The following is a 14,907-nucleotide window of genomic DNA, read 5'->3' as shown; positions in this document are numbered from 1 at the left end:
CGCGCCCGTTCACGACCCAGGGAGACGGCGGCGCGCCCGTTCACGACCCAGGGAGACGGCGGCGCGCCCGTTCACGACCCAGGGAGACGGCGGCGCGCCCGTTCACGACCCAGGGAGACGGCGGCGCGCCCGTTCACGACCCAGGGAGACGGCGGAGCGCCCGTTCACGACCCAGGGAGACGGCGGGGCGCCCGTTCACGACCCAGGGAGACGGCGGAGCGCCCGTTCACGACCCAGGGAAACGGCGGAGCGCCCGTTCACGACCCAGGGAGACCGCGGAGCGCCCGTTCACGACCCAGGGAGACGGCGGCGCGCCCGTTCACGACCCAGGGAGACGGCGGCGCGCCCGTTCACGACCCAGGGAGACGGCGGAGCGCCCGTTCACGACCCAGGGAGACGGCGGCGCGCCCGTTCACGACCCAGGGAGACGGCGGCGCGCCCGTTCACGACCCAGGGAGACGGCGGCGCGCCCGTTCTCGACCCAGGGAGACGGCGGCGCGCCCGTTCACGACCCAGGGAGACGGCGGCGCGCCCGTTCACGACCCAGGGAGACGGCGGCGCGCCCGTTCACGACCCAGGGAGACGGCGGCGCGCCTGTTCACGACCCAGGGAGACGGCGGCGCGCCCGTTCACGACCCAGGGAGACGGCGGCGCGCCCGTTCACGACCCAGGGAGACGGCGGCGCGCCCGTTCACGACCCAGGGAGACGGCGGAGCGCCCGTTCACGACCCAGGGAGACGGCGGAGCGCCCGTTCACGACCCAGGGAGACGGCGGGGCGCCCGTTCACGACCCAGGGAGACCGCGGAGCGCCCGTTCACGACCCAGGGAGACCGCGGAGCGCCCGTTCACGACCCAGGGAGACCGCGGAGCGCCCGTTCACGACTCAGGGAGACCGCGGCACGCCTGTTCAGGACCCAGGGAGATGGTGGCGCGCCTCTTGTGGACCTGGTGGCCGCTTGCCAGACGCTCCCAGATGATATAGACTTTCTAAAGTGACAGCTTTAACTCCACAGTGTTGGCAAAGGGTTAACCGGCAGATTTTTGTGTCAGGTATACAAGTCATCCATAGATTACACCGTATACACCTAATGCCTTCATCCCCCCACCACTACAGCATGATTATGGTAGATCTGCACTAAGCAGCTTGTAGAGGGGGCGACCGTGCGACCTCGCCGCACATCAGGGGATCACGTTACCGCCCGGAAGTATTGGCGGTTTCTGCCGCAGTTCTCTGAGGTCCTTATTATCGGAGATCATACATATATTCTTTGTTCCTGATGACCCGGGATGAGGCACAGCGGCGGCGGCTCAAGGACGGTCGGCGGTATTCAGCTTCTGTATTAACGTAGAGATAAAGAGCGACTTTCTACCGGGAGTTGTGCTGTGCCGCACAAAAAAAAAAAAAAAAATAATGAAAGATTTTTTTTCTTCTTTACAGATTCGAATACATCAATCATCATAGAATCGGCGCTTCTCCTAAACGTCCCCCCGTGAGAGCGCGGTGCATTGAATGTAATGCGCTGGGAAGGTTTCAAAGCCAAAATTTCAATTCCCGGGCTGAATAAAAGCGCAGACGCCGGGCTACAAAGGGCACCGAGCGGCGGCTGTGCAATCACCACGTGTGAACGCGATTCCTGACGCAGCTGTGGCGATATAACGCTCTATAGGTATATAATGCAGTCATGAACCAGCAGGCTCAGGATGAACAGACCAGTGAACACAGGGAATGTTCTCTGGCTAAAAGTAAAGCTGCGGCTGCCGACTACAGGTGAGACATCGGCACGGTCATCCGCGCTGTGAGGTTTACCAGGGAAGGATCATTAGGACAGAGCGTTACCTGGTTTCCAAAGAGGTTGAATCCATCGATGGCTTCTAGAGCGGCTTTAGCCAAACCGACCGAGCTGCAAGGAACAGAGAGAGCGAGGGGTTAATAAGATGCCGGGTACAAGCCGAACGGACAGGAGCCCTCACCCTGCAAAACACCGGGGACTAAACCGGACGCACATGCATCGTTATATACAGGAGATGCCCAGGTTATACCAGCTGTACATATATAATTATATACAGGAGATGCCCAGGTTATACCAGCTGTACATATATAATTATATACAGGAGATGCCCAGGTTATACCAGCTGTACATATATAATTATATACAGGAGATGCCCAGGTTATACCAGCTGTACATATATAATTATATACAGGAGATGCCCAGGTTATACCAGCTGTACATATATAATTATATACAGGAGATGCCCAGGTTATACCAGCTGTACATATATAATTATATACAGGAGATGCCCAGGTTATACCAGCTGTACATATATAATTATATACAGGAGATGCCCAGGTTATACCAGCTGTACATATATAATTATATACAGGAGATGCCCAGGTTATACCAGCTGTACATATATAATTATATACAGGAGATGCCCAGGTTATACCAGCTGTACATATATAATTATATACAGGAGCTGCCCAGGTTATACCAGCTGTACATATATAATTATATACAGGAGATGCCCAGGTTATACCAGCTGTACATATATAATTATATACAGGAGCTGCCCAGGTTATACCAGCTGTACATGCACACTTATACACAGGAGCTGCCCAGGTTATACCAGCTGTACATACATAGTTATACACAGGAGATAACCAGGTTATACCAGCTGTACATACATAGTTATACACAAGAGATGCACAGGTTATACCAGCTGTACATACATAGTTATACACAAGAGATGCCCAGGTTATACCAGCTGTACATATAACAGTACATAGAGGAGATGCCCAGGTTATAGCAGCTGTACATATATAATTATACACATGAGATACCCAGGTTGTACCAGCTGTACATGTATAATTATACACAGGAGATGCCCAGGTTATAGCAGCTGTACATATATAATTATACACATGAGATACCCAGGTTGTACCAGCTGTACATGTATAATTATACACAGGAGATGCCCAGGTTGTACCAGCTGTACATATATAATTATACACATGAGATACCCAGGTTGTACCAGCTGTACATGTATAATTACATACAGGAGATGCCCAGGTTATACCGGCTGTACATATATAATTATACACAGGAGATACCCAGGTTACACCAGCTTTACATATAACATTACATAGAGGAGATGCCCAGGTTATAGCAGCTGTACATATATAATTATATACAGGAGATGCCCAGGTTATACCAGCTGTACATATATAATTATACACAGGAGATACCCAGGTTACACCAGCTTTACATATAACATTACATAGAGGAGATGCCCAGGTTATAGCAGCAGGCGCTGTATACGGTGGACCCTTTGCGGGCGTTGCGGCGTCTCCTCCGGATATGCTTTGGGTGACATCCTCGGTGCGGCGGAGACGCTCGGGTTGTGCGGAGGTGACAGGCGTTGGCTGGTGTCTCGGTGACATTCTGCCCATCTGATTCTTTGGTGCGGCGTCTCGGGAGATGATGGCGGCGGAGGATGAGGCGCTCCTGTTCGTGCCGGTGTAAGTTATATGAAGCCTATGATGCCGCGGTCTGACAGGCGCGCCGACATCTCCTGACAGCGCGCCCAGTAAAGCGACACCTCTGCTGTGGGGGGCGACGAGATGCATCACGGCTTCTGTACACAACGCTCGGTCACCAGCAGGAGACCCTCGGCAGCCTGCCAGCTGATGGCTGGACGCGCTTTCCCACTTTCAAGATCTCTGCTTGTTGTCAGTGAATAGTAACCTTCTTCTTTACATCCAGGGGCTGAAATCTACAGCAGATCTATGTATACGGCTGCTGAGGGTTTGTCCCCTCCAGACCCATACATTTTACCTGCGCTGATACACTGTAACATAATGTTTTGGCTTCTGCTGATTCAAATGAAAGGGCCACGTTTGACTGTATGGACTAGCGTCAATGTGCGCCACTGGCCCGAGCTATGCAGTCAGCCTGTGAGACCAGTCACCTCTGAAAACTCTGCAGAAGTGGCTGGTAACCTCGGCAACTACAGAAATAAAAATCCCTCCGCTCTGGAGAGGGGAGAGGATTTTTAACAAAAGGTAAATTGCAAAGCTTCTAATAAAAAGTAACACTTTTAAATTTTAAGACTAGACGACTCCTTAACTTGACAGCAAGCAAAGATCTTAAGGTGGTAAAGCATAAAGCAGAGTTTATTAGAAGATGTGGGACTGGAGCTGGTGCGGCTCCGCAGCACATCGGGTATGGCGGCATTTCTGTTTTCTATGCTGTAGGATCTGGAGGTGCAGATGGCGGAGCAGATGATGCGCTGTTGTAACGCCATAAATATAACGCGGGGCGTGCGGGTATTTACGGAGGACAGCTGTACCGCCATCACCATGGATTCTGTGGGGTGCCATCCTGCATGGCAGCACCGGAGAGGAGACTGGCAGCAATTGTGTCATCGCAGGATGGTGGAGACGATACAATGTGACAGATTCTCCTTCTTGAAGATGAGGCCGTTTGCCCACGTGGCTACAAGGCGCCATCCCCCCCGCAGTTAAAGTGCGACATCCACCAATGAGGCAACAGGGCGCCGCCCCCGACCCCCAGCGCTACAGGGAGCCGCCCCCGACCCCCAGCGCTACAGGGAGCCGCCCCCGACCCCCAGCGCTACAGGGAGCCGCCCCCCGACCCCCAGCGCTACAGGGAGCCTCCCCCCGACCCCCAGCGCTACAGGGAGCCTCCCCCCGACCCCCAGCGCTACAGGGAGCCTCCCCCCGACCCCCAGCGCTACAGGGAGCCTCCCCCCGACCCCCAGCGCTACAGGGAGCCTCCCCCCGACCCCCAGCGCTACAGGGAGCCTCCCCCCGACCCCCAGCGCTACAGGGAGCCTCCCCCCGACCCCCAGCGCTACAGGGAGCCGCCCCCCGACCCCCAGCGCTACAGGGAGCCGCCCCCCGGCGCTACAGGGAGCCGCCCCCCGACCCCCAGCGCTACAGGGAGCCGCCCCCCGACCCCCAGCGCTACAGGGAGCCGCCCCCCGACCCCCAGCGTTACAGGGAGCCGCCCCCCGACCCCCAGCGCTACAGGGAGCCGCCCCCCGACCCCCAGCGCTACAGGGAGCCGCCCCCGACCCCCAGCGCTACAGGGAGCCGCCCCCCGACCCCCAGCGCTACAGGGAGCCGCCCCCCGACCCCCAGCGCTACAGGGAGCCGCCCCCCGACCCCCAGCGCTACAGGGAGCCGCCCCCCGACCCCCAGCGCTACAGGGAGCCGCCCCCCGACCCCCAGCGCTACAGGGAGCCGCCCCCCGACCCCCAGCGCTACAGGGAGCCGCCCCCCGACCCCCAGCGCTACAGGGAGCCGCCCCCCGACCCCCAGCGCTACAGGGAGCCGCCCCCGACCCCCAGCACTACAGGGAGCCGCCCCCCGACCCCCAGCGCTACAGGGAGCAGCCCCCCGACCCCCAGCGCTACAGGGAGCAGCCCCCCGACCCCTGCCCTACAGTAGTGCCATACAATGCCCACATAATAGTGCCAGAGAACACATCGCAGTACCAATAACGCCACAGAGCGAGCAGAACTTTCCTCATCTGGCTTTTCTTATCTTCTCTCTGACATCTCAGGGGCGGGGTAGGGGACATATATATTTCAATAAATCTGACAGGTTGCCCCACTGATCAATTTATAAGCCGCATCTCGGGCTGTGATAATACAATCCCTCTCCGGTATCTCTCTATGTAAGAACACGGCCGCAGTATTTCATCCACAAACGCTGCCATCATTTCCCGTATGTAGTGATTAAACGCATCAATACTCGGACGAGCGACAGCCTGAAATAGCGGCTTAAAAATTCTTCCCACATCCGCAGCCAATCAGGATGCGGCAGGACGGCTGGTGTATGGGAGACACTAACGAGGGATTCATCCTGCACCGAGCACGGCGGCGGCGGCCGGTTATAAGGCTATAAATCATTAATGTGTCAACACCGGGGTTTAATTTTAATAAATAATCCCCGGGCGGCGGCAAGAGAATTGTGATGCGGGGAGAGCGTGATATGTGGGCGCTGGACGGATTGGGGCGGATTAATATTCTGCTCGGAAGCTTTTGTGCGTTGTGCAGAACGTCTGCTAGATACAACCTGCTCTAAGCGATGAGAGGGCACAGAAGCAGCTAATAAAACATCTCATCTACCTGTCAATGCCGGGGAAGAAAAGGAATAATCAGCAGGAAAAAATAAGTAACAGCCAGCAAACACCACAAGATATCAACCAACCAACCATAATCAAAAACCAAATATCCCCAAACACAACAAAACAACATACAACAGCCAACCACAACCAAACACTAAACAGCCTGTAACAAACAACCCCAAACACAACAAAACAACCTACAACAGCCAACCAGACACTAAACAGCCTGTAACAAACACAAACTAAAAGACAAAACAATCTACAACAGCCAACCACAACCAAACACTAAACAGCCAGTAACAAACAACTCCAAACACAACAAAACAACCTACAACAGCCAACCAGACACTAAACAGCCTGTAACAAACACAAACTAAAAGACAAAACAATCTACAACAGCCAACCACAACCAAACACTAAACAGCCAGTAACAAACAACTCCAAACACAACAAAACAACCTACAACAGCCAACCAGACACTAAACAGCCTGTAACAAACACAAACTAAAAGACAAAACAATCTACAACAGCCAACCACAACCAAAAACCAAACAATCCCAAACACAACAAAACAACCTACAACAGCCAACCACACACTAAACAGCCTGTAACAAACCCAAACCAAAAGACAAAATCTACAACAGCCAACCACAACCAAAAACCAAACAACCCCAAACACAACAAAACAACCTACAACAGCCAACCACAACCAGACACTAAACAGCCAGTAACAAACAACTCCAAACACAACAAAACAACCTACAACAGCCAACCAGACACTAAACAGCCTGTAACAAACCCAAACCAAAAGACAAAACAATCTACAACAGCCAACCACAACCAAAAACCAAACAATCCCAAACACAACAAAACAACCTACAACAGCCAACCAGACACTAAATAGCCTGTAACAAACCCAAACCAAAGACAAAACAACCTACAACAGCCAACCACAACAGCTAGTAACCAAAATAATTACACAAATCAACCACACCCAGAAACAAAACAGCACCTACAACAACCAACCACAAACTAAAATAACTACAGCAAGCAACTACAAACCACAATCAGTAATCAAACAACCAACCACAAACCATAACCAACTGCAACCAGAAATCAAACAGTAACAGCCAACCAAAAAGCACAACCAGAAACTAAACAGCCTGCAACAAAACAAGGCCAAACCACCAAACAACCTACCAGAGCCAACAAGAAACCACAACCAGAAACTACAGCCGGCAACAAACAACCCCAAACCACCATAGACAACAAAACAACCACAACGGCCAACCATAAAACCACAACCAGAAACTAAACAGCCTGCAACAAAACAAGCCCAAACCACCAAACACAACAAAACCTACAAGAGCCAACCAGAAACAAAACAGCTTGCAACAACCAACCCAAAACCCCCAATCGACAACAAAACAACCACAACAGCCAACCATAAACCACAACTAGAAACAACCCCAAACCACCATAGACAAAAACAACCAAAGCAAAACAGCCTGCAACAAATAACCTCAAACCACCAAGCACAACCAAAACCAAACAGATTGCGAAAAAAAATAACCTCAAACCAAACACAACAAAACAGTCAACAGCCAACCACAAACCACAACCAGAAACCAAACAGCCAACCACAACTAGTAAGAAAAAAAATTACAAAGGCCAACCACAAACCACCAAATACAATACAACCTACAAAAGCTAATGTAAGGCGGCGGTGTTCACACCGTGCAGTAACTGAGGCAGTGACTCAAGCAAGTCCAACATAAGGAGCTTTTATTCAGCAAAACTTACAGGTAAACAGAAAGTCCTCCGGTTCGCAGCCGGGTTAACACAAGTCCATAACAAAGGTTGCCGTGGACAACGGCTGCGCTGGGCCGCTCAGAGCCTGACGGGTGCAGAGGCTTCCCAGGCGGGGGTTCAGCCACACTAAATCTTGCTGAGCTTTCCTGCTCTGCTCCCAGCAGGTCCCAACACTAATCCGTAGTGCAGGGTTTTTAAAGGCCCTGTGGCAAGAGCCAGTGGATAACCCGGGTTGGAGGGAGGAGGCCGTCCCACTGCCTTCCTGTAGCCTCCCCCCAGAAATGAAGGCCCTGCCTGGTTTTACTTAATCTGCTTTAGCCAGATAGACTGACCAGGTGATTGCTCACCTTCATTCCTGCATTGCAGCCGCAGCTGTGTCTGTGACGGCAATGCACTCCAATGGATTTAATAGGTCTCTGTACACATTCTGGGGGATGTATAATGTCCCTCGGATACGATCCCGGTCACTGCCTCACACTAGAAACAAAAATAATTGCACCAATCAACCACACCCAGAAACAAAACAGCACCTATAACAACGAACCACAAACCAGAAATCAAAATAACAAGCAAACAACCACAAACAAACTAGTACTCAAAACATTCATACAATAGTCAAACCACAACCAACAGCAACCAGAAACCAAACAGTAAGCTACAACAACCAACCACCTGCAACAGCCAACCACAACTACAAACCAAACAACCTACAGAAGCCAACCACAACTACAAACCAAACAACCTACAGCAGCCAACCACAACTACAAACCAAACAACCTACAGCAGCCAACCACAACTACAAACCAAACAACCTACAGCAGCCAACCACAACTAGTAACCTAAAACACTAAAATAGCCAACCACAATCCACCAACCAAAACCTGACCTGAAACCAAATGTACAACAGCCAAGCACAAGTGATCGAAAATACAACAACCAATCATAACTACAAAAAAAACTGCTTTAGCCTACCACAAACCAGTAATCAAACATACAACCTAGAAAGTCAACAATCTACAACAACCAAAAACCACAACCAGCTACCAAAATAACTACAACTAACTACAAATTACACCAAGAACCAACTGTACAACAACCAACCACAAACCATAACCATTAAACTGAACAAACGACATACCTATAACCAACAAAAAACCAGAGCCAGCAACAAAAATAACTGCAACAACCACAAAAGCAACCTACAGCAGCCAAACACAAAACACTAACCAACCAAATACAGAAACTAAACAAAAACTTGTAACCAAAATAACTACAACAGCCAACCACAACCAGTAAGCAAACAACGGCAAACCAACCAGTAACCCAACAAGCCACAAGCAATAAACACAACAAACCACAACCAACCATAACAAAACCTCAGCTATAATCAACAACAAACTGATGTAAAACCAGCCAGGGTCAAAAACTGCAACCAGTAACAAAACACCGCAAAACAACGCACAAAAACAAGCAACAAACCACAACCTATAGCCAGACACAAACAGCTAGTAAGCACAATATAATATATACACCAGAACCAAACGTATCAAATATAACACAACTAGTAACCAATCATATCTAAAACCGCATAAATATACCACAATAATCACAGTCAGAAGCAAATCACAGCAAAAAGCTACAACCAATGATGTAAATCTACAATAAGCAGCCATAACCGGCACCACCACAGCAACAAGTCACAATCAGTACCTACAACCTAGAATCTAAGATAACCAAAGCAACCACAACTAGCGCTCAACCACAACCAAAACCAACCACTAATCTAACCAGACCACAACCGAAACAACCAAACAGTACCCAACCACCGTTAAACCCACAAGTAACCACAACCACAGCTAGACATTACCACCTACCACTACAGCGCCGGGCACACACCACTATGGTGTCTGAGTAGCGGTATTATTTCAGATGTGAGTGGGATCTGTACATGTGACACCAAGAAGAGTAATCACCATCTCCAGCCTCGGAGCGGAGAGCCCATTTACTTTATCCGGTTTTGCTTTTATAGCTTCAGAGGCTCCATTAATATAAATGACAGTGGTAACAATGTTCTCTGCTTACCTGGGACTGCGCGGAGCGAGCGTCAGAACAAAGCCGCCATCAGTTAATAAGTGGAGGCTCTGCTCGCCATGTGCTATTTATTATCTGCAGGCCGCGCACTGGAAGAAGCTAAAAGCACCAGACCCGTAATTCTTCTAGGTTTAAATAGACCGTGGTGCGTACGACGTAAGGAACAGATGGGGCCTTCACTTACCGGACTGCTGCCGTAATAACAGACCCGCAGGTAGCAGGGGGTGGTAATATGGAGGCGCTCACTGCTCCACGTAACAGCCTATGCACAGAACCAGGTACATCAGACAAGAGAAGACGTAGGTAAAAGCAAAGCAGAACAGTGAGTGCAGCTCTGAAGTATAATATGCAGGATATAGCTCAGGATCAGTAATGTAATGTATGTACACAGTGACTGCACCAGCAGAACAGTGAGTGCAGCTCTGGAGTATAATACTGGATGTAACTCAGGATCAGTAATGTAATGTATGTACACAGTGACTGCACCAGCAGAACAGTGAGTGCAGCTCTGGAGTATAATACAGGATGTAACTCAGGATCAGTAATGTAATGTATGTACACAGTGACTGCACCAGCAGAATAGTGAGTGCAGCTCTGGAGTATAATACAGGATGTAACTCAGGATCAGTAATGTAATGTATGTACACAGTGACTGCACCAGAAGAATAGTGAGTGCAGCTCTGGAGTATAATACAGGATGTAACTCCGGATCAGTAATGTAATATATGTACACAGTGACTGCACCAGCAGCATAGTGAGCGCAGCTCTGGGGTATAATACAGGATGTAACTCAGGATCAGTTATGTAATGTATGTACACAGTGACTGCACCAGCAGAATAGTGAGTGCAGCTCTGGAGTATAATACAGGATGTAACTCAGGATCAGTAATGTAATGTATGTACACAGTGACTGCACCAGCAGAATAGTGAGTGCTGCTCTGGAGTATAATACAGGATGTAACTCAGGATCAGTAATGTAATGTACGTACACAGTGACTGCACCAGCAGAATAGTGAGTGCTGCTCTGGAGTATAATACAGGATGTAACCCAGGATCAGTAATGTAATGTACGTACACAGTGACTGCACCAGCAGAATAGTGAGTGCAGCTCTGGAGTATAATACATGAGGTAACTCAGGATCAGTAATGTAATGTATGTACACAGTGACTGCACCAGAAGAATAGTGAGTGCAGCTCTGGAGTATAATACAGGATGTAACCCAGGATCAGTAATGTAATGTACGTACACAGTGACTGCACCAGCAGAATAGTGAGTGCAGCTCTGGAGTATAATACAGGATGTAACTCAGGATCAGTAATGTAATGTATGTACACAGTGACTGCACCAGCAGCATAGTGAGCGCAGCTCTGGGGTATAATACAGGATGTAACTCAGGATCAGTTATGTAATGTATGTACACAGTGACTGCACCAGCAGAATGGTGAGGGCAGCTCTGGAGTATAATACAGGATGTAACTCAGGATCAGTAATGTAATGTATGTGCACAGTGATTGCACCAGCAGAATAGTGAGTGCAGCTCTGGAGTATAATACAGGATGTAACTCAGGATCAGTAATGTAATGTATGAACACAGTGACTGCACCAGCAGAATAGTGAGTGCTGCTCTGGAGTATAATACAGGATGTAACTCAGGATCAGTAATGTAATGTACGTACACAGTGACTGCACCAGCAGAATAGTGAGTGCTGCTCTGGAGTATAATACAGGATGTAACTCAGGATCAGTGATGTAATGTATGTACACAGTGACTGCACCAGAAGAATAGTGAGTGCAGCTCTGGGGTATAATACAGGATGTAACTCAGGATCAGTTATGTAATGTATGTACACAGTGACTGCACCAGCAGAATGGTGAGGGCAGCTCTGGAGTATAATACAGGATGTAACTCAGGATCAGTAATGTAATGTATGTGCACAGTGATTGCACCAGCAGAATAGTGAGTGCAGCTCTGGAGTATAATACAGGATGTAACTCAGGATCAGTAATGTAATGTATGAACACAGTGACTGCACCAGCAGAATAGTGAGTGCTGCTCTGGAGTATAATACAGGATGTAACTCAGGATCAGTAATGTAATGTACGTACACAGTGACTGCACCAGCAGAATAGTGAGTGCTGCTCTGGAGTATAATACAGGATGTAACTCAGGATCAGTGATGTAATGTATGTACACAGTGACTGCACCAGAAGAATAGTGAGTGCAGCTCTGGAGTATAATACAGGATGAAACTCAGGATTAGTGATGTAATGTATGTACACAGTGACTGCACCAGAAGAATAGTGAGTGCAGCTCTGGAGTATAATACAGGATGTAACTCAGGATCAGTAATGTAATGTACGTACACAGTGACTGCACCAGCAGAAAAGTGAGTGCAGCTCTGGAGTATAATACAGGATGTAACTCAGGATCAGTAATGTAATGTATGTACACAGTGACTGCACCAGCAGAATAGTGAGTGCAGCTCTGGAGTATAATACAGGATGTAACTCAGGATCAGTAATGTAATGTATGTACACAGTGACTGCACCAGCAGAATAGTGAGCGCAGCTCTGGAGTATAATACATTACATTACTGATCCTGAGTTACATCCTGTATTATACTCCAGAGCTGCGCTCACTATTCTGCTGGTGCAGTCACTGTGTACATACATTACATTACTGATCCTGAGTTACATCCTGTATTATACTCCAGAGCTGCACTCACTATTCTGCTGGTGCAGTCACTGTGTACATACATTACATTACTGATCCTGAGTTACATCCTGTATTATACTCCAGAGCTGCACTCACTATGCTGCTGGTGCAGTCACTGTGTACGTACATTACATTACTGATCCTGAGTTACATCCTGTATTATACTCCAGAGCTGCACTCACTATTCTTCTGGTGCAGTCACTGTGTACATACATTACATCACTAATCCTGAGTTACATCCTGTATTATACTCCAGAGCTGCACTCACTATTCTTCTGGTGCAGTCACTGTGTACATACATTACATCACTGATCCTGAGTTACATCCTGTATTATACTCCAGAGCAGCACTCACTATTCTGCTGGTGCAGTCACTGTGTACGTACATTACATTACTGATCCTGAGTTACATCCTGTATTATACTCCAGAGCAGCACTCACTATTCTGCAGGTGCAGTCACTGTGTACATACATTACATTACTGATCCTGAGTTACATCCTGTATTATACTCCAGAGCTGCACTCACTATTCTGCTGGTGCAGTCACTGTGTTCATACATTACATTACTGATCCTGAGTTACATCCTGTATTATACTCCAGAGCTGCACTCACTATTCTGCTGGTGCCGTCACTGTGTACATACATTACATTACTGATCCTGAGTTACATCCTGTATGTACACAGTGACGGCACCAGCAGAATAGTGAGTGCAGCTCTGGAGTATAATACAGGATGTAACTCAGGATCAGTAATGTATGTATGTACACAGTGACTGCACCAGCAGAATAGTGAGTGCAGCTCTGGAGTATAATACAGGATGTAACTCAGGATCAGTAATGCATGTACATAGTGACTGCACCAGCAGAATAGTGAGTGCAGCTCTGGAGTATAATACAGGATGTAACTCAGGATCAGTAATGTAATGTATATACACAGTGACTGCACCAGCAGAATAGCGAGTGCAGCTCTGGAGTATAATACAGGATGTAACTCAGGATTAGTAATGTAATGTATGTACACAGTGACTGCACCAGCAGAATAGTGAGTGTAGCTCTGGAGTATAATACTGGATGTAACTCAGGATCAGTAATGTAATGTATGTACATAGTGACTGCACCAGCAGCATAGTGAGTGCAGCTCTGGAGTATAACACAGGATGTAACTCAGGATCAGTAATGTAATGTATGTACACAGTGACTGCACCAGCAGAATAGTGAGTGCAGCTCTGGGGTATAATACAGGATGTAACTCAGGATCAGTAATGTAATGTATGTACACAGTGACTGCACCAGCAGAATAGTGAGTTCAGCTCTGGAGTATAGTACAGGATGTAACTCAGGATCAGTAATGTAATGTATGTACACAGTGACTGCACCAGCAGAATAGTGAGTGCAGCTCTGGAGTATAATACAAGAGGTAACTCAGGATCAGTAATGTAATGTATGTACACAGTGACTGCACCAGCAGAACAGTGAGTGCAGCTCTGAAATATAATATGCAGGATATAGCTCAGGATCAGTAATGTAATGTATGTACACAGTGACTGCACCAGCAGCATAGTGAGCGCAGCTCTGGAGTATAATACAGGAGGTAACTCAGGATCAGTAATGTAATGTATGTACACAGTGACTGCACCAGCAGAATAGTGAGTGCAGCTCTGGAGTATAATACAGGATGTAACTCAGGATCAGTAATGTAATGTATGTACACAGTGACTGCACCAGCAGAATAGTGAGTGCAGCTCTGGAGTATAATACAGGATGTAACTCAGGATCAGTAATGTAATGTACGTACACAGTGACTGCACCAGCAGAATAGTGAGTGCTGCTCTGGAGTATAATACAGGATGTAACTCAGGATCAGTAATGTAATGTATGTACACAGTGACTGCACCAGCAGAATAGTGAGTGCAGCTCTGGAGTATAATACAGGATGTAACTCAGGATCAGTAATGCATGTACATAGTGACTGCACCAGCAGAATAGTGAGTGCAGCTCTGGAGTATAATACAGGATGTAACTCAGGATCAGTAATGTAATGTATGTACACAGTGACTGCACCAGCAGAATAGTGAGTACAGCTCTGGAGTATAATACAGGATGTAACTCATGATCAGTAATGTAATGTATTATAC

At 48.3% G+C, this 14,907-nt stretch overlaps 1 protein-coding gene across 3 annotated transcripts in view; it reads right to left on the bottom strand.

Annotated features, from left to right (window-relative positions):
• The window catches only part of PHKB (phosphorylase kinase regulatory subunit beta), a 103,938-nt gene that overhangs the window by 28,272 nt on the left and 60,759 nt on the right, over positions 1–14,907 (bottom strand). For all 3 annotated transcript variants that reach the window (XM_073659675.1, XM_073659674.1, XM_073659676.1), the window contains one exon: positions 1,839–1,902. In XM_073659675.1, the coding sequence (XP_073515776.1) occupies positions 1,839–1,902 (64 nt within the window). The remainder of the gene's footprint in view (positions 1–1,838; positions 1,903–14,907) is intronic.

The sequence above is a fragment of the Phyllobates terribilis genome, unplaced genomic scaffold (genome assembly GCF_046119375.1).
Source record: "Phyllobates terribilis strain yellow unplaced genomic scaffold, ASM4611937v1 Scaffold_14__1_contigs__length_39327217, whole genome shotgun sequence".
In the NCBI taxonomy this organism is placed as follows: domain Eukaryota; kingdom Metazoa; phylum Chordata; class Amphibia; order Anura; family Dendrobatidae; genus Phyllobates; species Phyllobates terribilis.
This window is presented reverse-complemented; position numbering and strand designations above follow the sequence as displayed.